Source organism: Triturus cristatus, chromosome 6 (assembly GCF_964204655.1).
Source record: "Triturus cristatus chromosome 6, aTriCri1.1, whole genome shotgun sequence".
Classification (NCBI taxonomy): domain Eukaryota; kingdom Metazoa; phylum Chordata; class Amphibia; order Caudata; family Salamandridae; genus Triturus; species Triturus cristatus.
Genome location: NC_140589.1, coordinates 1,399,236,033 through 1,399,263,473, shown reverse-complemented (window position 1 = coordinate 1,399,263,473; position 27,441 = coordinate 1,399,236,033). Strand labels below are relative to the sequence as shown.

Sequence of the window (27,441 nt, the reverse complement as noted above, 5' to 3'; positions counted from 1 at the left end):
TTTCCCCTTCATCCTGCAGACAGCAAAAGAAGGACCAACATGACTCCGGCTCCGCCAAAACCGGACACCTCCAAGGACCACTGCAACCGAGCCCCCCCAGCCCGTGTTGAAGTGGGCCAAAGGTGTCAGTGTGGTCCCCAAACCCTAAAGGTACAGAATCCACTGTGGAGTGACTCCTCGTGAACTCCCCAACGTCACCTGTGGCATCTGTTGGCAGCCCCCTCAACCACAAGCGTTTTGCCGTACGGAGAAACCCAACACCCCAAAGACCCTCTGCACCCGGACACGTTGTCCAGAGGTAAAGAGGACCAAAGGTCACGTACCCCAAAATCGCTAGAACCGAAGCCACTCATTGGTTTCACCGGACTGGCCTCTCAGTCCCCTCCTGCAGCGTCTTTGTGACCGGACTGATTCACATTGGTTTGCATGGAACACCCAATGCTGTTAGCACCACTGCACCCGGCCGTCCAAGTGCCGCTGGAGGTAACCTGTTGGCGCTACCTTGGACCTTGCCCTGTACTCACCTTTGACCCAAGACACTGGTCCCATAAGTCACCGACAAGCACTGGTAAACCGCATATGATTTTCCTCCAATAGGATAAAATTGCAGAACTAAGAAATTGCACTGTGTCAACTTTTTGAACTTAAAAGAATTCATATTTAAAAACCTACCTACCTAAAATATTTTCTTCTGATGCCTAAACATACATTTAAAAAAAAAAAAAAAATTTATTGAAATTCTTGTGTCAGAGTTACGATTTAACAATAACATAAGTTGGCGAACAGAGAATAAAGATATAAAAATGGCATGAAGAAAATAATTTGCATAAATTGGCAAGCAGAAAGTAAAAATACAGAGTAACAGGAAGAAAATAATTTACGAAATGCGGAAATCGACCATTACTCAAAGTTAAGACTCCAAATTCTATTGAACTTCATAATCCCACCTATTCGCTGTGCGTATCGCATTTCAGTCTTTCTAACATTCCTAATTTTTTGGAGCCAGACATTAAAAAGAGGAACTTGAGTTGACTTCCAGTTCTGCAGAACCAATGACCTTGCAACTGCCATTGCAATAAATAATAGTTTGACCATCTGTTCTGTCAAGCCAAGATCGGAATCGTATCCATACAATATTAATTTAACATTATAAGTAATCAGAATCCCACAATACTTTTGCAAATATTCGAATATCTCATTCCAAAAAGGCATAATTTTAACACAGTAAGCTATAGTGTGGGACCAGTTTGCGGGAGTATATTGCTGGCATCTAAAACAGGTGGCAGTGGTGTTAGCAAACATTTTAGCAATGGCAGCAGGAGTACGATACAGAAGCCATTTACTGAAGAATAGCATTCTTCTCCAATTCGATCCTCGAAGAACACTAAAATTCAGTTTATTTATAATTTTCCAAGTGTTGATAGTAAGTACGTGATTCTCCTGTTCTTGCCATTTTTTAATTGCTTTTTGGCTAAGATCGTCCTCAGTGTATTGTGCTAAAAAACGTTTCCATACCCCTGGCTTCCTCGTCCTAGAAGTCATAAACAAATCGTCCCATAGCTGATTGGAGGAACCAATGCTTATTGGCTCCACTTGTACCAACGTTTTAAAGATTGAAACATACGAGCCAAGTAACATGAAATTCCCTGGAATAATAAGCTGCATCTCTCCAGGTAACAGCCATGTCCCCTCCCTTAAGAAATCTGACAAAGAATGGAATCCCAGACGTGCCCATTGTAGTACAATATCGACTCCAATTTTCATTCCCAAAAAAAGGAGAGCATTTCTTAAGGGGGTTCTAATATTAAATTGCGGGAGAGAATATCTTTTGAGAAAGACATCACAACGCTTAAAGAACCAAAGCATCGTCTTATAACGAGTAAGTTTCGGTAGTTTAGGAATATGTAGCGGAGATGGGATCTGAACCTCATGACAAATTCTGTCAAAAAGAAAATTAATAAACACAGTTGGGGTCTGCATTCCAGATTTGAACCGCTCTAAATATTGGGCAAAATATGCGCTATAGTAATCTTTAACATTGGGTACGGCTAAACCTCCCAATTCCGTATCGGCGTAAAGAATCCGCATTGCTATCCTGGGACTTTTTTTTGCCCATATAAAGCCTGAGAATAATGATTGTACTTTTGAAAAAAACCACTGGGCAAAAAACAGGGAATGGCAGAAAATAAAAAATTAAATAACGGAAGAATAGACATCTTTATAAGTGCCACTCGCCCCAGGATGGAAAATGGCAGCGAGTCCCATCTACTAAATAAAGATTGAACCTTGCGTAGAAGAGGATCAAAATTCAACATAACTAAATCGGAAACCGAAACAGAATACAGAACTTCTAAATACCTCTTCGGTCTTGAATTAATACAGCCAAGTAAATCAGTGTGTAGCTCAACCTCGCTCCCACCACAAACTAATATTTCAGTTTTTTTTTAATTAATTCGGTAACCACCCAGATGGTCGAATTCTTCGAAAAGCTGAAGAGCGGCAGTTTGAGATTGAATATCCGACTTAATCAGTAGTAAAATATCATTGGCATATAGTTTGATTTTTGCCATAGAAGGAATAGGAGGAGAGATATTTATGGATTCCCGAATAGCTGTGGCTAATGGTTCAATAAAAAATGCAAAAAGCATAGGGGACAGGGGGCAACCTTGCCTGGTGCCCCGTTGAACCGATACTTTACCAACCATAACTGAATTAATAATTATATTGGCTTTGGCACCCGTGTACAAATTCTGAATTAAACTAATAATCTGTGGAGGAATTCCAAAGTGCTTTAAAATAACAAATAAAGTTGTCCATGCCACCAAATCAAAAGCTTTTTCCGCGTCTAATAATAGAATTAAAGCGGAAATTTTGTTTGTGTGAAAATAATCTAAAGCCTCAGTAGGAAAATGTGTATTAGTAGCTAATTGTCGGCCTGCAACAAAGCCATTCTGATCCGGGTGAATAAGATCCTTGGCAATGTGATTGAAACGTATTGATAATAATTTAGTAAGGATCTTATAATCAATATTGAGTAATGTGATAGGCCTATATGAGTTGGGATCTTTGCCTTTTTTAAGAAAACTAACAACTGTGCCCTCCTCGAAAGAATCTGGAACTTGCCCACCCATTAACATATAATTAACTAATTGTAATAATAAACCAGAAAAGGCGCAGAAGAAAACCTTAAAAAATTCAGCAGGGAGGCCATCCGGGCCACAGGCCCTGCCAATTGGGAGGTTGTTTACCACTAATTCCAGCTCTGACTTTGAGAATAAGCGCATCATTGCTCCACTGTCTGCCCGAGATAGAGAAGGCATATCATATCTTGCTAAAAAATTTAAGAGACTAGAATGGTCTATTTCCTGATGATGACTATATATCTGTTTATAGTGAGAGAGCATTATAGTGCCAATGACATCAGGCTGTGATGTGTCTATCAAGGTGGTAGGAGACTTCAAAGTACAAATTAAATTTGCAGCAGCTTGCTCCTTAGCCTGCCACGCAAGGAGTTGGCCAGAAAAATTACTCTCCTCATAACTCCTTTGAGATTGTGTAAGAAATTGCTGTTCACTCTGTGTAGCAAAAAGCGTACTAAGTTCACGTTTGGCCTCATTTAATTTTTTTTGCGCGAGACTAGAAAAATTGGATTGTCGAAGCCGAGTTAGTGAGCAGATTCTTTGGTAGAGTAAGGTCCTAGTTTGTTTAATAGTACGCCATTCTTCTGCGTCTTTACCGATGATGATACCACGAATAAAGGCTTTTAGTGAGTCCCAGATAATATATAGTGGAGCCGTGTATGAATTACGGGCAATAAAATCAACAATTTCCGATTTTAAAAAGGAAACCCAATTACTATCTTGTAGGTGCATTTTATTAAATATCCATCTCTTGGGGGGCCTAATTTCTTCCCCTACTTTAAACTCGATTACCAGCATTGCGTGATCTGAAAAGCCATTATGCAAAAATTTCTGATATGAAAATTTTAATAAACTAGAGGCCAAAAAGAAATCAATACGGGAGGAGGATCTATGTCTTCCCGACCAATAAGTAAATTCTTGTTTATGAGGGAATTTTAATCGCCATGGATCACAAAGATCGAGTAATGCGGAGTTCTTCATAATGGACCTTAATGACTTTGGTTTAGATTGTTTCTTTAAGAGACCAGTAGAATCTAGTTTTATATCAATAAGAATATTAAAATCCCCCCCTATAACTATATCTCCCCTGACCAATAGTAGTGATTGAAATAACTCCTCATAGATGGAGGCACGATCTTCCACTGGGGCATAATAACTAACAAAGGTAATCGGCCTATTCCTGTCTTTTATTACACAGGTAGCCCAACACCACCGCCCTGCTCCTCCATCTTCAAACTGGATAATTTCTGCATCTAAATTGCGATTAATAAAAAGCGCGACTCCCCTTTGAGATTTTTGAGCACATGAGAACCCACGATATGAAGACCAATTTTTAAACATGGAAAAAGAGTTAATTTTATCTACAGAAATATGAGTTTCTTGCAGCATCACAACTGCTGGGCGCTCTGTTTTAATCCAAAGCTCGATAGTGCGCATTTTTTTTTTATTATTCAATCCATTAACATTAAAAGAGATAACTCTAACCCCTCCAATAGACATTAATTATTAAGAATAACTTCTTGCCAACATATTTTTCCATCACAAACCACAAGAATTTCCATTTTCCATTTTTGCCCCCCTTCCCACCCAGGTGCTCTTCCCTCCACCCAAGTGCTGCCCCCCCTAACCCTAGTCCCGTGGCCCTGTACTACACCTATATCTCCCTCCCACGCTGGCCACATGGCACTAACCCCTCTCATAAGGGCGCCTTGGTAGTGCGCCCTGTTCCCCATGACCCCTAGCTCCCACCCGCAACCCCCCTCCCCCGAAGTAATAATACACAAAGAAAAGAGAAAAGAAGAAAGAGAAGAAAAGAAAGAAAAATCTTCAGTAACCATCAAGGCAAATCAGATCGCAATCCAGCATTAGCCTAGCCCTGGACCAACTTATCAAGCATCTCACGTGCCTCATCAACATCTGTAAATAGGTAAAATTTGCCCTTAATCAGAACTTTTAACTTTGATTGCTGTGCAATCGATGCTTGGGCACCTTTATCCTTAAATAACTGAAGAATCTTTACAAAGTCTTTTCTCCGTCTAGCAGCAGCGGCTGACATATCAGAGAAAATCCGGCACTTGGTAGTGGGATTGACGTGAAATTGTCTTTGCTTGAAGGCCTGAGATAGGATCATTTCTTTAACCCGAACATCTGCAAAATTGACAATAATAGTTCGAGGAAACGGAGAGTGGGGGAATGGACAAGCTGGAACTCGATGCGCCCTAGTGATTGTTAAGTCACCCTTAAACTCAGGGACAACCTCTTGAGAAAGAAAAGAAGAGATCCATTTCATCATATCCGAACCCTCGATATTCTCAATATTCTCCGGTACACCGACTATTCGAAGATTTGACCTTCTGTTATAATTTTCTAACTTGTCCAACTTAGATTCGAATGCCTTAGAAAATTTAGAAGCAGTGGCGATTTCTTTCTGCATGGTCGTCAAATTGTCCTCCACCCCAGAAATTCTGGTCTCAGACTCTTGCAATCGATTTGAAAATGAAGCCATCGAGTCTTCAATTTTGCCCAGACGCTTACAAATTGCCTCCATTTCCATTTTTTGAGATTGCTTCATCTCTCTGATTTCTTGCAGAATCAAGTTCAACATATCCTTAACTGAGATCTGAAAATCCCCAGTAGTCTCAGTGTCAATCCCCATAATCGGGCTCTGAGACGAAGTAACTCCACTGGAGACAATCGTAGAAGCACAGCTAGGAAAAGTGGAGAGATCTTTATCACTGAGAGATGTGGATCTTGGATTTAAGGGTGGAGGGTCTGTTAAGCTTGAATCACCAATTAAAACAGAATTTTCTATGGAAGGAATGACAATTGGAGAAGTAAAGAGGGTTGAAGCCCCTGTTAGCATTGCACGAGTACCAGCTGTATTAGTAGGGACATGTATTGCTCCTTTTCGCTCAAATAACGGGAATTGTTTAGAAGCCTTAAGAGCAGAGACTGACGTAGCCTTTTTAGGCACCTGTAGATCGAGTAAGGCCACTGAATTGAAACTCGGAGCGGTCTCAGACACTTTGACTTCTGAACCCAATAGAGCCATATCCATTCCCTCCACGGATGGCACCATTACGTCCTTTGCCACACTGACCGCGGATTTGCAAGGATTCTGGAGATGGACCTGAGTCCGACTGGCGCCCGGAAGGCCGTCCTCACCTTCTCCGGAACTCTCCGAATTTTCAACAGAGGAGGTTTCTCTCTCCGCGACTGACCCGGGCCGCCTGGCCCTTTCGGAGTTTTCCTTTAGTTGCTGGCGTCGTATTTTGGCTTTAGCCCTGGCCATCAATTGCTTGCCCATTATTGAGACCGGTGACGACGTGATATCTCTTTGACCTCAAACATAGATAACAAAAGTACTACAGGTCGCAGTATAAGCAAAATCCAGTCTGACAAAGAATTCTAAGACCGAGAGTTCAACCCACACAGCGGCTGCAGCACAAGATATTAGACTGCGACAGCGGGGAAAACCGCTCACGTCGACTAGACTGACACCTCACTCTGTCTGAGTAATAGGATACATAGGGAAAGTTAGTAATCAGCAATTAAATCCCTGCTGCAAGAATAACTCCACATTTCCATGTCCATAATCCATCACGCAATGAATGCTGGGACTTGTAGTCTAATCACACCGTCCACACTTCAGCTATGACCAGCGACTAAGAAGCTAGTACCAATCTGCGTGAAGAGGTGAGTACAATGCTGAGAGGACCAGCCACAGCGGCGGAGGCAGAGGAATTCTCTTACCAGAGTCGACGAAAATTACAGCATCAGCAGCGCTCCCCGCAAGAAGTATGATCTTCAGCGTTATTACAAAAGGCAAACCATCATGCTGATAACTTCAGCGCAGAGACAGACTTCACAGCGATTTCACTGCAGATTACAGGAGAACACGGCCAGCTGAGAGACTCTCCTTAGGATAGCACAGACCTCGGCGTTAATAGAAGAGATAGAAGGGAGAAAATCCTCTAACCGCTGCCGCTGCAAACGCCGCCGTCCGCCATCAGCCGCATGGAAGGGGAGGGAGGGGCGAGGGAACCAGGTGCAGGTGCTACGTGGAGGCGTGGAACTCCACCGTAGCGTTGAAGCCATGCCTAAACATACATAAAGATAATTGCTATTTTTATAAATTGGTGTGGGTCTCCTTCTTGAGTCGTGTGTCTCATTTATTGACCACTGTGTGTATTTTCAGATGTCTTGCACTCCTCTGTGTTAAGCCTAAGGCAGCTTGACCACACTATCCCCGAACAGAGCACTTTGGGATTGCCATAGCAAGCCCCTGTCCACTCATAGGGGAACCTCTAGACTCTTTACATGATACACCTCATTTTGATATATCATATAAAGAGCGAGCTTCCTATAATCAGGGTGGTGGGATGGGCTTGAGCCCCACTTAGTGTTTTTTATACATCTGCTTGGACTTACTCAAAGATTTCAAGCGTGAAGTGGAGCAGTTGCAAGTATGGCCCTGGGACTGGATCCAAGCCTGTGACTTGGAGTTTGAGCAGGATCTTTGTGAAGATGGCTACTTCTTATTTTAAGAAGTGCACAGCTTCGCCTCTTAGTCTCAAATTACCTTCAGGTGTATTAGGGTGCATTTATTACACAACTGAGTCATGGCCACGGCCAGACACCAAAGGCACACTTTGTGCGGGTCCATTTCTAGCATCTGCTTCCTGCAGTTGCAGCACAGCTTGAATTCTGCCATTTTTCAGTGGGGGCATCATGCCCTAGTACACTGGTGAAAAGTTGTTTAGAATCATCAGAAGGCTGACAAAAGTGGGAGCGGAGCTCTGGATCTGCCTCAGAAGTAATGAAAGAAACTGATATCAGAACACAGGGGTGGTGCAAATATTCAGCGTAGTCACTTCCCGGGCCGTGACAAGTTAGTGCGGAGCCACATGACACCCCCAATCAGCGCACAGGCGCATTGCTGAAAAATTCTCCAGATCCATCCTGGGACCAAAAGATGTTCTAAGGTGAGGAGTCTGCGCTTAGAACTATTCATCAGAATGATTTGATGTAATTTTGTCAGTATAAAAATTATCAATCACTCGTGTTAACTACTGCAGGAGACAGGATTAGCCTTACGGCTAGAGCGGTCAACCTCGCAGCTGGGGACACGGGTTCGAGTCTCGGCAACGACGCTCAACATCCTGTGATTCTGGGCAAATTACTTAATCTCCCCATGCCTAACAAAAAATGAATGTGTCCTTGTGTAACTGGTGCTCATGTAAAGCGCTCTGATACCGGATGTCTTCGGGTCTAGTTCGCGCTATATAAAACTCTTTAAATAAAAAAAAAAAAGAAGATTAAAGTAGTGAGTGTTACCAATAATGTTTACTATGGAAAAAAATGTTTTACACAAACTAAGATTCATCTAAACAGTATCTGAAACATAGGAACATTGCAGTCCTTATACGTTAAGGAGAGCACCTAGGGTTCCGCAACTAAGCCAAAACAAAATTCATATGACATAACCCTTGGTAGGTTTCAATCCACAAACAGTTCAGATCCGAAAGATCTGATCAAATTTGGAGAATGTGACAGGACTATATTCCGGAGGCTGAGCACTCTTGAAACTGACATCCTGGACAACTTCTAGAGATGGCTCGACACTTCCTAAATGAGAACAGTGAGTATATTCCTACACTCTCTGCCAAGACTCCACTGTACTAACCCTGTCTACTTTAAAGGTGCTCAATTTTAAAAAGCTTTTTTGATGATATTGCCAAGAAGGCATTAGTAAATGTTTCTGTTAATCCTACTTGCACTGTTTCACACTTGCTGCGACAAGGTGGAGCAAGTTTCCTACTTCAATGTTTTGTTGTGTGGCTTTTAAAGAACATATGCTATGCCATGGTCTATTTCTGCTAGGCGTTCTGAAAGAAACAAGACTACCTTGAAAGGTAAAATGCTTGAAACTAGACAGACAGGAAGAGCCAGGGCTTTGATAAACAGCAGAATTTACAGTTGTCAACTAGATGCGGTCGCAAGTCTTTAGTTTCCATGACAGAGAAATTGAATGTGACAGATTGACCTGAAATCGGTAGACTGATTATCTTCCTAATACGCAGATATGACTCAGAAGGGACCATTCAGTAATCCACCAAAGAAAATAAAATGCTAAAAAGGGGAGCAATAGGTCTGAGAAAAGTCCACGCGCTTTCGCTGCCTTAGTTTTGAAGGCTAACAGAAAGGTAGTTCTTCAGGAAGCAATTTAAGGGATGGATAAAGGACTTTCTCCTCAAGCCATAAAGGAAATTAGGCGTTTGAGAAACAATGGTGACTATAAATTGCAAGGGGCAAAGGGTGTTAATACCAGCACTGGTGTCTCAAAGATGGACCAGTAGAATAAGTTACCGGTCTCAGCAACAGGCACACTTTTCAATCACTTTGCAGATAGTTAAAAAGGGAGGAAATGAAAAATTACCAGGTTGCATCAGTAACAAGAATTGACAAAGCCATTATGTTTGACTTTTACATGGCACATGCTCACTGACATGCAAAAAACATGCCATTGACACACACATATGCACACATTAAACTAAAAGAGCTGACATGTATCAATGCACAAACAAAGCCTTCAGGCACCTATGCAGCCAGACCAACAAACATGCAAGCACTCATGCACATTAAGCAGCAAACTTACAGGTATCTTCCCATAAACATGCACAAAGATGCCGATGCAGTTACAGGCAGCACATAGATGAACTGAAACCACCGAAGGGATGAGTGGGCAGCCTGAAAATAAGGTTATGTATTTATGCACTGAAAGACAAATACACCATGCACACAGTCCACCCAACGTTCAAGCACTCATGTAACCATGGCAAAATACATACAAGCACCAGAGCACACAGACCAACAAACATACAAGCGCAGTAGACTTAAAGGTGCTTGTATACAAAGACCAACAGCCATGCAGAGACCAATTCACATATGCCAATACAATTACAGGTACAAAAATAATAATACCAACGATATGGTCAGGGGGGACATGTACGGTCAAATTGCAAGACACACATACAGAAACTACACATGCAGCCAATAGTCGCAGACAGAACAAAAAGACAAATGAACAATAGCTCGGACAAATGGAAAGAGGAATGGGCAACACAAGTAGCTTGAGGTATAATTGATGTAGAGAAGATTCAGACTTTATGTACTTTATGTATTGTCTGCAGATAAATTCACAGTGAAGGTGGAGAAAAGAGTCACTTGTCAACATCTATTCAATTCGTGAACTCTTTGGTGAAATCACTTCAACTGGATATCCATCATACCCACAACTTTCCAATCTCTGGCATATTTGCAAATGTAATTCGTAGCTATTGTACGCTGAATGCTCATTGCCTCTTGTCATCTTTGGTTTACTCCTACATATGCAGCTAAGTGAGTGTGCTAAAACTGAATGGAAGGAAGTTCCTCAAGGAAAGCACTAACTGATGTCCTGTAAACATCTCACAAATTGTACCTTTTGAGGCCATGCAAAGGCAGCATCGGAAAGACCACTTCAAAAACACTAAACAGAATGTTGCAGTACAAAAAAACCAGATCAAAACAAATGACAAGTAAACACCGGAGGAAGGCTATTCAGATTCTGATGCAAGCAAAAGTGAGTTTCCACTTTTTAGCTACTAAATGAACTGACCCAAAAGATACCTACAATTGTGTATACCTTACAGGAATAACAGAAAAGGGCAGCATACATGCATGTTTAGGTTTTCAATATGATTTTGGAAGCTGTACATGTATTGCATTTACAATCCCCAACTTGTGGTGAGAAGCGTAACAATAACAAAGTTGGGAAAAAGCTGCCTCCTCATTTTGCGGGAACTTACCCCATCCTCAGCCTGGAGCTTTCGCCTCTTCTTGACTTTCTCTGGCATGAGTTTCTCCACTCTGTCTACATTGGATCCTGTTCCATGCTCTTCCTCAAAGGATTGCCAGGACTCTAGAAGCATAAGTCGTTCTTCCTTTTCTTCACAATTTCTCATAGCTTTGTTGGCCTCTTCATAAATCTGTCTGCATTTGAACACATTCTCTTCCATTTCTGATGAAAGTTCAAACTGAGCATAACTGATCCATACCTGAGAAATGAGCAGCATGGATTAACATTCGTGAAAGTTATGCTTGAGCGTGCAAGCACTGTTGGAAACGTCCACTCCCACTCCGCAGGGTGGTGGTGGACTCCCCGAACACACTGTGGTAGCTTGGCTCGAGTGGTCAGGAAACAGGCGCAGTGCTAAGCATACAATATACCCATACAAGAACCATGCGTGCATCCGTTCCAAAAACGACTCTACACCGTAAAAATTATGAAAATATTCTTTCTTTATCTTTTTCTCTTAGTTGCTGATTGGAAAAATAAATAGGTCAATCACAATATACAAGTTTCAATTAGTGCAGGTCAAATAAATATAGGCTGTTTGATGAAATAAATAGGGGTGATCATAAATAACAGGGCATAAATACCAGTGCAATATATACAGACAATTACATACTTTGAGGCAATAAATACTGTACCAATAAATATTGTACACCATCAGGTCCTGTGGACCTATAAATATAGTGAAGCAATAAATAGGTAAAAATTCAATAAATACAGTACCCCCAATAAATAATTAAAAGTATACAGCAACACTCATGTAATCAGATGACACTTCAATTCTTAAGGGCTGATTTGGCCCAGGCACAGCTTGTAGGGTTGTGGAAGGCTTGAGGGGGGGCTACTCCCTGGCTGGGACAAGGCTGAGGCCTAAGCTGAGGTAGATCAAAGGGGGGAATACCAGTGCCCTGGCTTTCTCTCTCCACACAACCTCTCTAGGTTAGTCCCAGTTCACCCCAGGCACAGTCAGGTTGGTTTCAGCACCTCCCTAGCCCCTTAGAGCAGTCTCTCAGGTCTCCACAGGGCCTTAGGCGCCCTCTACTCCACTTACTGCCCTTTTTCTGATGTTCCGACGCCGCTGGAGTCGTGTCGACGCCGTGAGGCGGTTCCGGTTCGGTCTCGGCGGCCTCGGCACAATGTCAGTTCTTTGACGACGCCGGCAGGCGGTTCCGGTCCGATGTCGGTGGCCTCGGTTCGATCTCGACCTCCGATTCGACGGCGTCGGGCAGTCTCTTCACGATGTCGACTTCGGGCGGCTCCGGTCCGATGGCGCTCTCGGCTCCGATGACGTCGGCCGGCCTGGCCTCGATGTCGACTTCCGGCGACTCCGGGGTGCGATCCTCACCCCCGACCTCCGGTGCTCCTCCTCACAGGCTCCGGGCGACTCCGGAGTGCGATCCTCACTCCCGACCTCCGGTTCACCTCTACCTCGGTCTCCGACGACTCCGGAGGGCGGACTTCACTCCTCCGATGACGCCGCTCGCTCGACCTCGGTTCACTCCCTCCTCGACCTCTGGTATTCCTCACGACCTCCGTCGGCGCCCTCTCACGACCTCAGGCGGCTCCGGGTACGACGTCTGCTACTTCAGTCAGCGCCGCTTCTCCACCTCGGGCTCCAGGTCTCAGGCTACTCGACGCCGGACTCCAGGGAAACCAGTTTCCAGGTCAGGATCTTGCTGCTTTCTTGGTTCTAAGGCCTGTTCCTGCTGTCCAGGTCCTTAGGATAAGTTTCTTCTGTCTTCTTCCCACACAGGGCTATAGGCTGGGATCCATCAGTAGGGACAAGTATCAAGGGTGGGTTTATGGACCCCACTCCAGGCACAAGTTTCCACCCCTGCTGCTTCACTCCTTCCTCCTTCACTGTTGTGCTCCTCTCTCTTCACCAGTCAGGTGCCAACTGCCAGCTCCAACTGCCAACTGCCTCTCTTATCCTCCCAACATTCTAAACGGTCTCCAACTGTCACCGAGTTCTGGAATCTCCTGGAATGTTCTGGAAGGTGCTGGTAGGTTCCAGTGGATGCTGGTGATGTCACAGGTGGCCACCATTTTGTGCTCCAGGCCCTCAGACAGAAGTTTCAGGGGTAGCTAAAATGGCTCCCTGAATCTGTAGCAACACGAAAAAGTCTGGTGGTTCCCAAAAAGGAAAAATTCAAACAGGGTTTGAGGCAAAAGTGGGACAAAATGAATAATGATGAGGAGGGACCACCCAAAGGGCTGACAGGTCTAACACGCGTCCCCCCCAGCTGAAAGTGGGGAGAGCTACCCAACCCCTTGGGAGTTCTCATCACTAAGGCGGAAATACCTTGAGAGACCGTCTGCATTGGCGTGGTCCACTCCAGGCCGATGTTCCACCTGAAAGTCCATCCCCTGTAGGGAAATAGACCACCTCAACAACTTGGGATTCTCCCCCTTCATTTGCATCAGCCAACGAAGGGGTCGGTGGTCGGTCTGAACTAGGAAGTGCGAGCCAAACAGGTATGGCCGCAACTTCTTCAGAGCCCATACCACTGCAAAGGCTTCACGCTCTATTGCACTCCACTTCTGTTCCCTGGGAAGTAGTCTCCTGGATAGGAAGACCACGGGTTGATCCAGACCCTCTTCGTTGAGTTGCGATAACACTGCCCCAATGCCATGTTCTGATGCATCTGTCTGGACAATGAACTTCTTGGAAAAGTCTGGGGCCCTTAAGACCGGGGCCTCGCACATGGCTTTCTTCAATTTCTCAAAGGCTTGCTGACAAGCCTCCGTCCAGACTACCCGTCGAGGTTGTTTCTTGGACGTGAGCTCCGTGAGAGGGGCTACGATGGTACCGTACCCCTTCACGAAGCGGCGATAGTATCCCGTGAGGCCCAAAAATGCTCGGACCTCAGTCTGTGTCTTGGGGGGTTCCCAGGCCATGATGGCCTCGATCTTCGCCTGGAGGGGTTGCACCGTTCCCCTACCCACCAAGTGTCCAAGGTACACTACCGACCCCTGCCCGATCTGGCACTTGCTGGCCTTGATCGTCAATCCAGCTTGTCTCAGGGCCTGGAGAACAGCTTGCAGGTGACGCAAGTGATCCTCCCAGCTGCTACTGAAGACGGCTATGTCATCCAGATAAGCAGCAGAGAAACTCTCCATCCCGGTGAGGATCTGGTTTACCAGGCGCTGAAACGTGGCAGGTGCGTTCTTGAGCCCAAAGGGCATCACACAGAACTGGTAGTGGCCATTGGGCGTGGAGAAGGCTGACCTTTCCCTTGCTCCATCAGTCAAAGAGATCTGCCAGTACCCAGAGGTAAGGTCAAAGGTACTTAGATATTGGGCAGCTCCCAGCCGGTCAATCAATTCATCCGCCCTAGGGATCGGATGTGCATCAGTCTTTGTCACTGAATTCAGTCCCCGGTAGTCCACACAGAACCTCAGTTCTGGTTGGGCACCCGGTGGTGCAGCTTTCGGTACTAACACCACCGGACTGGACCAGGGGCTGCTAGAAGGTTCAATCACTCCTAGCTCCAGCATCTTAGTGACTTCACTATGAATGCTGGCCTTCACCTTGTCTGACATCCGGTAGATCTTGGACTTCACAGGTGGGCTGTCTCCTGTGTCCACGTCATGGACGCACAGGTGAGTCCTACCCGGGACAAGGGAGAACAACGCAGAGTACTGCCCCAGGGCCTGGCGACAGTCCTCCTGCTGTTCAGGAGTTAGAGATGGGGAGAGAATCACTCCCTCCACCGACCCATCCTTTTCCTGAGACGCAAACAGATCAGGGAGAGGCTCGCTTTCCACGTCCTCTCCTCCGTCAGTCACCATCATCAAGATGACTTCGGGCCTCTCGTGGTGGGGTTTGAGGCGGTTGGCATGCAGCACCCGCAGGGGCTGACGAGGGGTCTTCAGGTCCACCAAGTAGGTAGCCTTACCCTTCTTTTCCAACACCTCAAAGGGTCCTGACCAGCGATCCTGGAGGGCACTAAGCTCTCCTGGTTCGATCACCCACACCTTCTGGCCAGGCTCCAACCCCACCGGGTGAGCGTTGTGGTCATACCACGCCTTCATCACTGCTTGGCTGGCTTCCAAGTTGTCAGAAGCTTGCTTCCACAACTTAGCCATTTGGCTCCGGAAGGCCAGCATGTAGCTCACCACATCCTGGGGGAGCTTTCTGGGAGTTCTTTCCCATCCGTCTCTCACCAGGTTAAGAGGTCCGCGTACAGGGTGCCCATACAGAAGCTCGAAGGGGCTGAAGCCCACTCCCTTCTGTGGCACTTCCCTGTATGAAAAAAGTAAACAGGGTAGGAGGACGTCCCATTTCCTCCGCAGGCTTTCAGGCAGACTTCTGATCATGCCTTTCAAGGTTTTATTAAACCTCTCCACCAGACCATTGGTCTGGGGGTGGTAAGGAGTCGTGAACCGGTAGGTCACTCCACACTCCTTCCACATTGCCCGCATATACGCTGACATGAAGTTGGTCCCCCTGTCGGACACAACTTCCTTGGGAAAACCCACTCGGGTAAAGATTCCCATCAGGGCCCTTGCCACAACAGGTGCTGTTATGGTCCTCAGAGGTATTGCCTCTGGGTACCGTGTGGCATGATCCACCAGAACCAGGATAAACCTGTGACCAGCTGTAGTTGGTGGATCTAATGGACCCACAATGTCGATGCCCACCCTTTCAAAGGGGGTGCTAACGACAGGGAGTGGTTCCAGGGGAGCTTTCAGCTTCACCCCTGTTTTCCCACTGGCTTGGCAAGACACACATGTCCGGCAGTAGGTATCGGACGTCACTTTCATCTGAGGCCAATAAAAGTGTGGGACAAGACGGGCGAAGGTCTTGTCTTGCCCCAGGTGTCCTGCCAATGGTATCTCGTGAGCCAACTCCAAAAGGAAGGCTCGATAACGTTGAGGAACTACCAAGGCTCGTGACGATCCATGTAGGGGTGCCTTGGGTTCACTGTAGAGGAGGCCATCCTCCCAGTAAACACTGTAGTTCCCTTCAACGTTCCCTGCTGCCTGGGCTTCGGCCTGTCGCCTCAGCCCCTCAAGGGTAGGGCACTCCCTCTGGCCCTGGCAGAATTCCTCCCTGGACGGGCCTCCCTCCACGTGCCACTCGGCCGGGATGGGTAGGTCCTCCAGGTTGGTAACGTCCCCCTCCGCAGACTCCTGGTCCACCACCTCCGGTGGCCTATCCGTCCTACGGGGTGGAGACGCCGAGGCAGGCTCCTCCTGTCCTCGGTTCTTCCCTTGACTGGCAGCTGGCTGGGCCTTTGTTCCAGGCTCCAGCCGGAATGAACTCCCTCTTCGGGTAGTCTCGGACCTTGTGCTAACACAGGCCCAGTCAGGTGTACCCAGCATCTCGGTGTGAGTCCGGTATTCCACCTCCTTCCAAGCGTTGTGCTCCATGTCATTGCCCAGCAGACAATCGACTGGCACGGCAGGGCTTACGGCAACTCGAAGTGAACCTGCAACCCCCCCCCCATTCAAAGGGAACCTCGGCCACGGGATAGTGGCCTGTTCTGCCGTCAGCCATCGCGGCTGGGTGGAGTACATCGGGAACTACCTGCTCTGGAGACACCAGCTGGCTACGCACCATAGTCATACTGGCTCCTGTGTCTCTCAGAGCCTCCCCTCTTTGGCCGTTGATGGTGATCCACTGCCCATACTTTGCGGTATTTGCGGGCACCTGGATCTTAGGAACCATCTCCCGTTCTCCCAGGGACACTAAAGTGACACCCGCCCACTCCCTTCCCTTAGTTAAGGGCATCTCCTCCCCGAGCACTACACTAGCTACTCCGGGGGGCTTTCCTCCAGTGGGAGGGGGTGATCGTTTCTGACACTTCGGATCTCCTTTATAGTGTCCAACGCCACCGCACTCGTAGCAATGGACAACCCTTGGCTGCTGACTCTGGCCAGGATTAGGGTTTCTGGGTGGGTTAGCCTTAGAGGTGAATCCTGTTCCCTTCCCTTGGAAGTTATTTTGGGGGCCTTTGGAGAACTCCTTTTTCTTTTCCCCTCCTTCTTTCTTCTGGGGGGCGCCCTGTCCGGCCTTTTGAGTATCCCCTCCAGTCCCCCTTGTGGACACCCGGGTACTAGCCCAAATGTCCGCCTCCTCAGCAAGCTTCCGGGGACTGGTCAGCTTGCTATCCACCAGGTGTTGCCGCAGTTCAGGGAAACATTTCTCGAGTAGGTGTTCCTTCAGTACTAGGTCAAACAGCTCCTCGTAGTTCCTTACTTCACTGCCCTGAATCCAACCTTCCAGTGCCTTCTTTGCATAGTCCAGGAAGTCCACCCAATTCTGTGTGCCCAGTTTGTGACTACCCCTGAACTTCTGTCTGTACTTTTCAGGTGTTAGTCCAAACTTTCTGATGAGCGCCAGTTTCATGGTGGGGTAGTGGGTCTGCTCATCCTCTTCGAGGGCCAATAAAGCATCCCTACCAGCTGGAGGCATGTACCTATACAATCCTCCTCCCCAATACTTCACTGGAACCCCATGGGCCCTCAACGAGACCTCATAGGCTGCTAGCCACTTGGCGATGTCGTCACCCGCCCCATAGCTAGCTACTATGTCCTTTGGCAGGTAAGGTTTGGATTCCCTGGTGATTTCTTGGTCTTTGCTGCCACCATTAGGAACAGTTGGTGCCCCAATTCTTAAGATCTGAAGCTCTATCTCTTTCAGTCTTATCTCATGAGCCATCCTCTCTTTCTCCGTCTCATGAGCCAACCTCTGTTCCTCCTTCTCCTTCTCCAGCTTTGCTAAATCCCATGTGAGCTGTCTTTTCTCTCTCCGATCTGCTAACTCCCCGCTGGATAAGCCCCCGCTAGAGACAGTGCTGCCCTTCCTAGAAAGTGTCCTGGGCCCTGCTGACAGGTTCCCCACCTCAGGTTGGTACATCTCAGCCCCCTCGGGGTCAAGCTCTCCATCCCTGTCTTCCTCCTCAGCCTTGCTTTCTCGGCGTGCCTCCCCCCAAGCCCTTAAGCTGGTCTGGAGTGCACCCTTCTTTGCTCCTGGGGGACAGTACACCCCCTCCCGCTGGCAAAACTCCCTGAGTTGGGCCACAGTGTACGTTTCTAGATTCTCTAGTACAAACTCCATCTTGCCCACTCAGGTTAGAGGACAGGTTTTGTGCAGTAGCAATGTAGGGGGGTACCTTTAGTAATACCTCCTCCCACCACCAGAGTAAATTTGGAAAAAACAAAAACCCACAATTAGGAAGGCCGCTGTGAGAAAACTCCCGGTGTAGGCCTATGGACTACCCACAGTTATTGTTGAGTATATGTAGGCACAGCTCTATCCCACCACTGAACACCAATTTATGTTGGAAAACCACTCCCACACTAGAAAGGGTGGTGGTGGTCTTCCGGACACACTGTGGTAGCTTGGCTCGAGTGGTCAGGAAACAGGCGCAGTGCTAAGCATACAATATACCCATACAAGAACCATGCGTGCATCCGTTCCAAAAACGACTCTACACCGTAAAAATTATGAAAATATTCTTTCTTTATCTTTTTCTCTTAGTTGCTGATTGGAAAAATAAATAGGTCAATCACAATATACAAGTTTCAATTAGTGCAGGTCAAATAAATATTGGCTGTTTGATGAAATAAATAGGGGTGATCATAAATAACAGGGCATAAATACCAGTGCAATATATACAATTACATACTTTGAGGCAATAAATACTGTACCAATAAATATTGTACACCATCAGGTCCTGTGGACCTATAAATATAGTGAAGCAATAAATAGGTAAAAATTCAATAAATACAGTACCCCCAATAAATAATTAAAAGTATACAGCAACACTCATGTAATCAGATGACACTTCAATTCTTAAGGGCTGATTTGGCCCAGGCACAGCTTGTAGGGTTGTGGAAGGCTTGAGGGGGGGCTACTCCCTGGCTGGGACAAGGCTGAGGCCTAAGCTGAGGTAGATCAAAGGGGGGAATACCAGTGCCCTGGCTTTCTCTCTCCACACAACCTCTCTAGGTTAGTCCCAGTTCACCCCAGGCACAGTCAGGTTGGTTTCAGCACCTCCCTAGCCCCTTAGAGCAGTCTCTCAGGTCTCCACAGGGCCTTAGGCGCCCTCTACTCCACTTACTGCCCTTTTTCTGATGTTCCGACGCCGCTGGAGTCGTGTCGACGCCGTGAGGCGGTTCCGGTTCGGTCTCGGCGGCCTCGGCACAATGTCAGTTCTTTGACGACGCCGGCAGGCGGTTCCGGTCCGATGTCGGTGGCCTCGGTTCGATCTCGACCTCCGATTCGACGGCGTCGGGCAGTCTCTTCACGATGTCGACTTTGGGCGACTCTGGTCCGATGGCGCTCTCGTTTCCGATGACGTCGGCCGGCCTGGCCTCGATGTCGACTTCCGGCGACTCCGGGGTGCGATCCTCACCCCCGACCTCCGGTGCTCCTCCTCACAGGCTCCGGGCGACTCCGGAGTGCGATCCTCACTCCCGACCTCCGGTTCACCTCTACCTCGGTCTCCGACGACTCCGGAGGGCGGACTTCACTCCTCCGATGACGCCGCTCGCTCGACCTCGGTTCACTCCCTCCTCGACCTCTGGTATTCCTCACGACCTCCGTCGGCGCCCTCTCACGACCTCAGGCGGCTCCGGGTACGACGTCTGCTACTTCAGTCAGCGCCGCTTCTCCACCTCGGGCTCCAGGTCTCAGGCTACTCGACGCCGGACTCCAGGGAAACCAGTTTCCAGGTCAGGATCTTGCTGCTTTCTTGGTTCTAAGGCCTGTTCCTGCTGTCCAGGTCCTTAGGATAAGTTTCTTCTGTCTTCTTCCCACACAGGGCTATAGGCTGGGATCCATCAGTAGGGACAAGTATCAAGGGTGGGTTTATGGACCCCACTCCAGGCACAAGTTTCCACCCCTGCTGCTTCACTCCTTCCTCCTTCACTGTTGTGCTCCTCTCTCTTCACCAGTCAGGTGCCAACTGCCAGCTCCAACTGCCAACTGCCTCTCTTATCCTCCCAACATTCTAAACGGTCTCCAACTGTCACCGAGTTCTGGAATCTCCTGGAATGTTCTGGAAGGTGCTGGTAGGTTCCAGTGGATGCTGGTGATGTCACAGGTGGCCACCATTTTGTGCTCCAGGCCCTCAGACAGAAGTTTCAGGGGTAGCTAAAATGGCTCCCTGAATCTGTAGCAACACGAAAAAGTCTGGTGGTTCCCAAAAAGGAAAAATTCAAACAGGGTTTGAGGCAAAAGTGGGACAAAATGAATAATGATGAGGAGGGACCACCCAAAGGGCTGACAGGTCTAACAAGCACACAAACACACAAAACACGCAAAATGTCTGATGCAGTTATATGTTGAAACATGAAAGGTCAAGAATAAACAAAACAAGTTGTGAAGAAAAATTTTAGGAAACCCTAAATAATGTAACTCTTGTTACAAAATACCTTGACATGTTGAGTGCGTTGAAGTAGTCGTCGGTAAAGATTTCTAGTTTTCTCATATTCCTCTTGTTCAATTTCAAAATCAATATAGGATTTCCACAGCACCTACAAACATTAATTAGTTCAATTACAATATGTTTCTTAAAAGATACGATTTAAGGACAAACATTTTGGTATTACATTTCTCAGTGTAATTTTATTATTATTGAAAAATACTCAATTAACAAAACCTTGTAACCAATATAGAAAGAAAAGATGTGTCTGCACAATGTGTAAAGCAATCATACCTCTCTAGAAACAGGATAAGTTGTTCTTTCTATTGACAAGTCAACCATATAAAGCAGTCAAAATACACGTGCTCAGTATGCACACCCTTCCACAAACCACTACTGCTTATCAAGCTAATGAGGAAAACAGTAAGTAAGCAAAACCTAAACAGACTGCTTTGTTGTGCTGGGGTCTCTCAAGGAACGACAAAGGGCCTAAGATAAACTCATACTAGTAGGTGATGGAGGGCTTCCTCTAAATGAATGGACCAAATTCAGAGGGAATCCTCTCGGTGTACATTGGGAATCTTCACCCTATCTATGGATAAAATGTAAGATCAGAAACCAATAGGCTGCTTAAAGTTATTATCTCCCCCAGCGAGCCTAAAAAAAGGCTTCGAAACGATGATGCAAGGGGTGTCTGCCAAGCACAGAAGACTGTACGTTTTTCAAATGAATATCCCTTTTAAACCAAGTATGCACTTAAGGTACTCACTACAGTAATAGGCACGAGAGCCAATTAGTATTTTAATGGAACATTCTGTTGAATATTTTGTCTTTAATACATTTTCAAATGTTTCCCCTTCTGTAACACAAGAGTGGCAGTAATTTGGTTAAACCAGCACTCACGTGCTAATTTTACTGCCTACCCATAATAACTAACAGATCCTTTGTAAGAACCTTCATCAATCACTTTTTGGGGGTAAATACATGTAAGTGAGTTGTTTCACTCTCCTAGGCTGTAGTTGCCTTTCCAACACGAATACACGTATCAATAATCAAAGAGACTGCACATTCCATATTAATGTAAATATTTAGCAACCTGAAAATGGGCAGTTTTACATACGAATGAATCACTACTTTCATTTTATGTTCAAGTCAAAATAAGCTGCTTACCTCTGGCATGTCTAATCGTGGTTGACTGATTGCCAATTCATATATGCCCCTTGCTCTCTCAGTATCACCAAGAATGGTCTCCAATTCTGCAAATTTAATCCAAGAGGTGCAATTTTCAGGCGCAAATTCCAGGAATTTTTCATATAGTTTTCGACACCGATCAAACTCTCGTAGTTGCAGTTCCAATTCAATGTAACCTTTAAATAACTTGTTTTTTGGGCATTTCCCAATTGATGTGCCCTAGGTAAGTAAAATTGAAACAAGTGGTTATGAATATGTAATGAAGAGGATACATGTTTATTACGAAGAAACTGATTAATGTCTATTTTTTTTAAACTCTTTTGCTGCAGAGCCCATTTTGGCCAGTTTGCGCTTAGGCCTACATAACTTTTTTTTTTTTAATATAAGGTATCCATGCCAAATTTGTGGCCTTTTTATCACACATCCTGGGGATCCCAAAGGTAACCAGGGTTTGTGGATTCCCCTGGAGGGGGATATGGAAATAGCCAAAATATAGCCACATTTTGAGTTTTTAGGGAAAAAAGGGGATAAAAAAGTGTCTGTTTTTTTCCATAAAAATGGAATCAACAAATGGTTTGATGTTCTAACGTCACTGTCTTCCAAGTTTTCAGTAGCATGCAGAGTTGAATGAAAAACACATTTTTTACCACAGTTTTGGCATTTTTCAAATAGGTAGCCCATTTTTCTTTTTGGGCCTAGTGGTGGTGGGGCGGGGGAGCGTTAGCCCATTGCCAGGAGAGGAGCTCCCCCACTCCAGATATAATCCCTGGTGATATAGTGGGCTTACTGCCCACCCCGCCAGGGGGCAAAATGACTGATGGGGGTTATATGGGTGGGTGGAGGCTAGGCCCGATGCCTGTGTGGGCCACCCCCACCCATTTATGGCCCTATTAAAAAATCTCTGCTAATACCTATTATCCGTCATGATACGTATCTGATCCTTTTTTAGGTCTCGCCTGACCCAGCGCATGCGCTGGTCTGGCGAGACTTATTGAGAGGGCTCCAAAAAGTGCTACCAGGCCAGCCTAGAGCTACAGTGCATGTGCGCGGGCACACGCGCCGCGCTTTACCGCGATTACTTTCACTTTCACTGCCGCACGGCCGCTTTGCATAACCAATAGGTCTCGCTTTTGGGACCTTATAAGTATTTAGTTATGCAACTGTTGCATAGCTAAACACTTATAAGGTCCCAAAGGCGAGACCTATTGGCTATGCCAATGCTTGTTAAATGATAACTTTCTATCTCTTTCATCCCAAATCCAGACATTGCTTGTAATGTAATTCTTTTTAACTTTTTAATTCTTCACTTGTTTACATCATTTTCGGATTTTTCTGTATCGCTACTGCTTTGCAACTGTATTTCTTTTTATCCAAATACAATAAAATATTTGAACACCAAAATCAGTGCTGTCTAGTCGGCTCTGTGCTCCCAGGGGGAAGACGGGGGTACGGCGGGGGGTGGGGGTGTTAGCAGAAAGACTTTTGAGCCGAGGGGAGGAGCTCTAGCTCCAATATACCACCCCCCCGGTGGGGGTAGGGCAGAAAGACTTTTGGGGCTGGGTGGAATAGAGAGAAAAGAGAGAAGCATCCCTTAAAAATCATCCCGGGGGTCTAGTGGGTGGATCTCGGTTTGGCACTCACTCTCCTGCAGCGTTCCCCAAGCAGGGATCCACTGGGGAATAGTACCATTGGGAAGGGAGAACCAAGCACCCCCCCACCCCGTTCAGAGCTCCCAGACTTGTCCTCAAGTCCCCCTCTGCAGCCAGTTTTTAGGGGACACCCCCCCCCCTCCCCTTCGGTGTAGCGCGTAAGGCTACCAACCTGACCAGCACCTCTGTACCCGGAGGCCCCAGGACAGGTAATCCCTAACTACTGGTAGTACTTTTGACCTTACTCCCCTACCACCTTAAGTCCTGAGGAGGACCCCCGGAAACCTACGGCAAGTATCTGTACACCGTAAGTCTTTTTCTCCCATAAGAAAGCATTACGCATAAAGATGCATTTTAGTGAACATTATACTTACCTGTGGAATTCAATTTATAAAAAAGCACATACTTGCTGATGAAGTTCTTGGCATCAAAATGTATATAAAAATATGAGTTATTTTTTAAATTCGTCTGATTTAATCTTTGAGTATGTGGCTCATTTATTGCCTCTGCGAGTACAACAAATGCTTAGCGCTACCCTCGGGTAAGTGTAAACTGCTTGCCCAAACTACCACAGAAACAAGCATTTAGTGTTATAATTTTTGCCGCTGCAAGCCAGTAACGGTTGCCTGGGCTCTCTACACAGTGTACCTCATTTTGCTGCACTATATAGAAAGCTTCCTCTACACTGGAATCATGAAAGTAGAACATGTGCAACACTTGAACCGACCTTAGTATTCCACTTTATAGTTCTTTGTCAGCAGTATGATATTCAAGAACGCGTAAGTGCTATTGGCTGCCTAAGCCAAAATATTAACAGAGATTCCTTTATCCAATAAACAAGCATCATCTTCCTGAAGTGACTTGCTTTTAGCTTGGGTGCTAGCAACTCATACCTGCAGTTTAAAAACGAAAAGCACCACCAAACAAATAGCTTTTAATTGATATTTCCTTTGCATCCAACAAGCAAGAGTTGCGTTAAACCATTCTAGCAAAACCAGTATGTATCTGTCTAACTTGACTTATTAGATTTGCAATGAACAAGACCTTTGCAGTCTGAGATGAGGGCATAAAAGTGTTGGTCGGGTATAGACAAATCACGGTATCAGGGGCAGAGCTGTGTCAGATTTAACTCTCTACATCAAACAGACTGATGAAAGTCTTTCCAACAGCCTTTCTATTGAGAAATGTCAAACTTAAGAGTGTATACATAAGGTGCAGTTTAGTTTTGTTTTGGAAACAGAAATAGGACACATTCTTAAAAACCTTAGGAAGCAAGTATAACCAGCATTAAGTCAGGAGCCATTAGGTTTCAAAATCATCACGCAACTGGCAAGCCTCAACTTCCCTTTCGAATTTCTGATGTTTGGAAAGTAACAGCATGAACCTGGTAAGTAGTTCCTGAGTGAGGACAGAATAATATAAAATGTATTCCAAAAAACATCCTACTCTGTTATAAACATTTCCACTTACTAATGATTTTGGTTTTCTATGAAATTTGATACACAGACATACTTACCAAAGCTCTTCGAGCTAGAGTAAGAGTTTTCTGTCGTATTTCAAACTGACCGTACAGTAACCACATTTTAGCAAAGGTGAACTGGAAAACAAACAGTGAAAAGGGAAGGATGAAAAGTCAATTATTTACATTTTTCAAACTTTTTGCCACGAAAAATCACATTTGGCAGACCACCTGACAAACTGTTGATCTATTAAGAAGTATAATGACAAATATTTACTACAAGAAACAAAAATGCTAACTATCCAGATGTGAGAAAGTGCCGCTTTTGACATGGTTAGCCCCTCACTTTTTTCCTGGAAAAAGATGTGCTTTCAATTGAAAATGCACAGGGTCGCAGCCAACAAGGTCAACTGTGCCATACCTCTTTCCCTAAAACTGTACCTCAATTGGCACCACTTCAGACCTCCCCCTAGGTCCCTAGTAAATGGTAGCCTTGGTACCTAGGGCACTGGCATTGAAAAGGGTCCCCTAAGCACCCCTTACCAAGGCCATGGAAACTGCCTCTGCAGCCTGCATGCCTTGGTGCATAGAAAAACAACAAAGTCGACATGGCACACTGCCTATGTCTAATTTCAAGCAGCACAGCCTAAGTTTTAGGTAAGTCATACCTCTGGCAGGCCTTACAAGCCCCTAAGGCAGGGTGCACTATATCTCAGGTGTAGGCATATCTGCAGGAGCAGATATGTTCCTACAATATTTAAGTCTATTCTTAATATTGTAAGTGCCAGGGAAGGCATAGAGAGTACCTGGGCTGGAAACTCAACAACTCGAGCTCCCCATCACCATGATGGCTTTACTGAATCCAGAAGTGTTTGGTTCCAAACAACTCCCCATAATAATCCACACTGATGCCAGTGTTGGATTTATTAAAACATGTACCCAGAGAGAACCTCAGAGGTGCCCACTGAAAACCTACCAACCCTGGAGTGGTCTCTGACTGGCTTTAGGCAGCCTGTTACCACCAGACATGTTTCTGGACCCCTTGGGTGACAGCCGTTGCTGAGGCCAGAAGCAAAGCCCATCTTGGCAGAGGTGTCATACCTCCTCCCCCAGGCAGGCACAATGTGCGAGAGGGAAGCTTCAAAGGGCTTGCCGCCTTTGTAATTAGACCCCAGCCTCTGCTGCTAACAGCAGATCAATCAATCAATCAATCATTTGTAAAGCGCACTACATACCCGCGACGGGTTTCAAGGCGCTGAGGATGGGAGGAGAGGGGTGCTGTTGCTACTGGTCGAACAGCCAGGTCTTGAGTTGTCTCCTGAAGGTTAGAAGGTCTTCGGTTTGTCGTAGGATGAGGGGGAGGATGTTCCAGGTCTTGGCGGCGCGGTGGGAGAAGGATTTGCCTCCGGCTGTGGTTCTACGGATGCGTGGGACGGTAGCCAGGGAGAGGTCTGCAGAGCGGAGTTTCCTGTTGGGTAATTAGAAGGAGAGTCGACTGTTGAGATAGGCTGGGTCGGTCTTGTGGAGTGCCTTGTGTGCGTGGATCAGAAGCTTGAAGTAGATTCTCTTGTCGACAGTGAGCCAGTGCAGGTTCCTCAGGTGGGGGGGGTGATGTGGTCGCGGCGTGGGACGTTAGAGGATCAGGCGTGCAGAGGCATTCTGGATTCTTTGCAGTCTATTGATGAGCTTGGTCAGGGCTCCGGCGTAGGGCGTTCCCGAAGTCGAGTCTGCTGCTGACTAGGGCCTGGGTGACTATTTTTCTTGTGTCAGTCGGGATCCATCTGAAGATCTTGCGGAGCATTCGGAGGGCGTTGAAGCAGCTCGAGGAGACAGCGTTGACTTGTTTGGTCATGGTGAGTTTCGAGTCGAGGATGACTCCCAGGTTGCGTGCGTGGTTGGGTGGGTGCGGCGGGTGTTCCCAGCGACGCGGGCCACCAGGAGTCGTCCCATGCTGAGGGTTTGGGCCCGAGGATGAGGATCTCCGTCTTGTCTGTGTTCAACTTAAGGCGGCTATCCTCCATCCAGTCGGCGACGGCCTTCATTCCCTGGTGGAGGTTGGATTTGGCGTTGAGGGGGTCCTTGGTGAGGGAGAGGATCAGTTGCGTGTCGTCAGCGTAGGAAATTATGTTGAGGTCGTGATGTCAGGCGATGCGTGCGAGGGCCACCATGTAGACGTTGAATAGCGTCGGGCTGAGGGAGGATCCCTGCGGGACGCTGCAGATTATCTCAGAGGCTTCGTATCAGAACGGGGGGAGGCGGACTCTCTGGGTTCTGCCGGAGAGGAAGGAGGAGGTCCAGTCCAGGGCCTTGTCTCGGATCCCTGCGTCGTGGAGTCGTGTGCGTAGTGTGCGGTGGCAGACGGTGTCGAAGGCGGCGGAGAGGTCCAGAAGGATGAGGGCCGCCGTCTCACCTTTGTCCAGTAGGATCCTGATGTCGTCTGTGGCGGGGATGAGGGCGGTCTCGGTGCTGTGGTTGCTGCGGAATCCTGACTGGGAGGGGTCCAGGATGCTGTAGTCTTCGAGGTAGAGGGTGAGCTGGATGTGGACTATCTTCTCGATGACCTTAGCTGGGAACGGGAGCAGGGAGATGGGCCGGAAGTTTTTGAGTTCGCTCGAGTCTGCCTTGGGTTACTTTAGTAGGGCGTTGATCTCGGCGTGTTTACAGCTTTCAGGGAAGGTCGCGGTCTCGAAGGAGAGGTTGATGATGCTGCATAGGTGGGGTGCGATGG

General features: G+C 46.7%; 1 protein-coding gene across 1 annotated transcript in view; it reads right to left on the bottom strand.

Annotated features, from left to right (window-relative positions):
- Positions 1-27,441, bottom strand: part of CRNKL1 (crooked neck pre-mRNA splicing factor 1) — a 142,765-nt gene that overhangs the window by 22,270 nt on the left and 93,054 nt on the right. Inside the window, exons 10-13 of the mRNA XM_085612418.1 lie at positions 24,771-24,851; positions 21,585-21,824; positions 20,425-20,526; positions 10,991-11,239 (exon numbers count right to left, since the gene is read on the bottom strand). Coding sequence (XP_085468544.1) covers positions 10,991-11,239; positions 20,425-20,526; positions 21,585-21,824; positions 24,771-24,851 — 672 coding nt within the window. The remainder of the gene's footprint in view (positions 1-10,990; positions 11,240-20,424; positions 20,527-21,584; positions 21,825-24,770; positions 24,852-27,441) is intronic.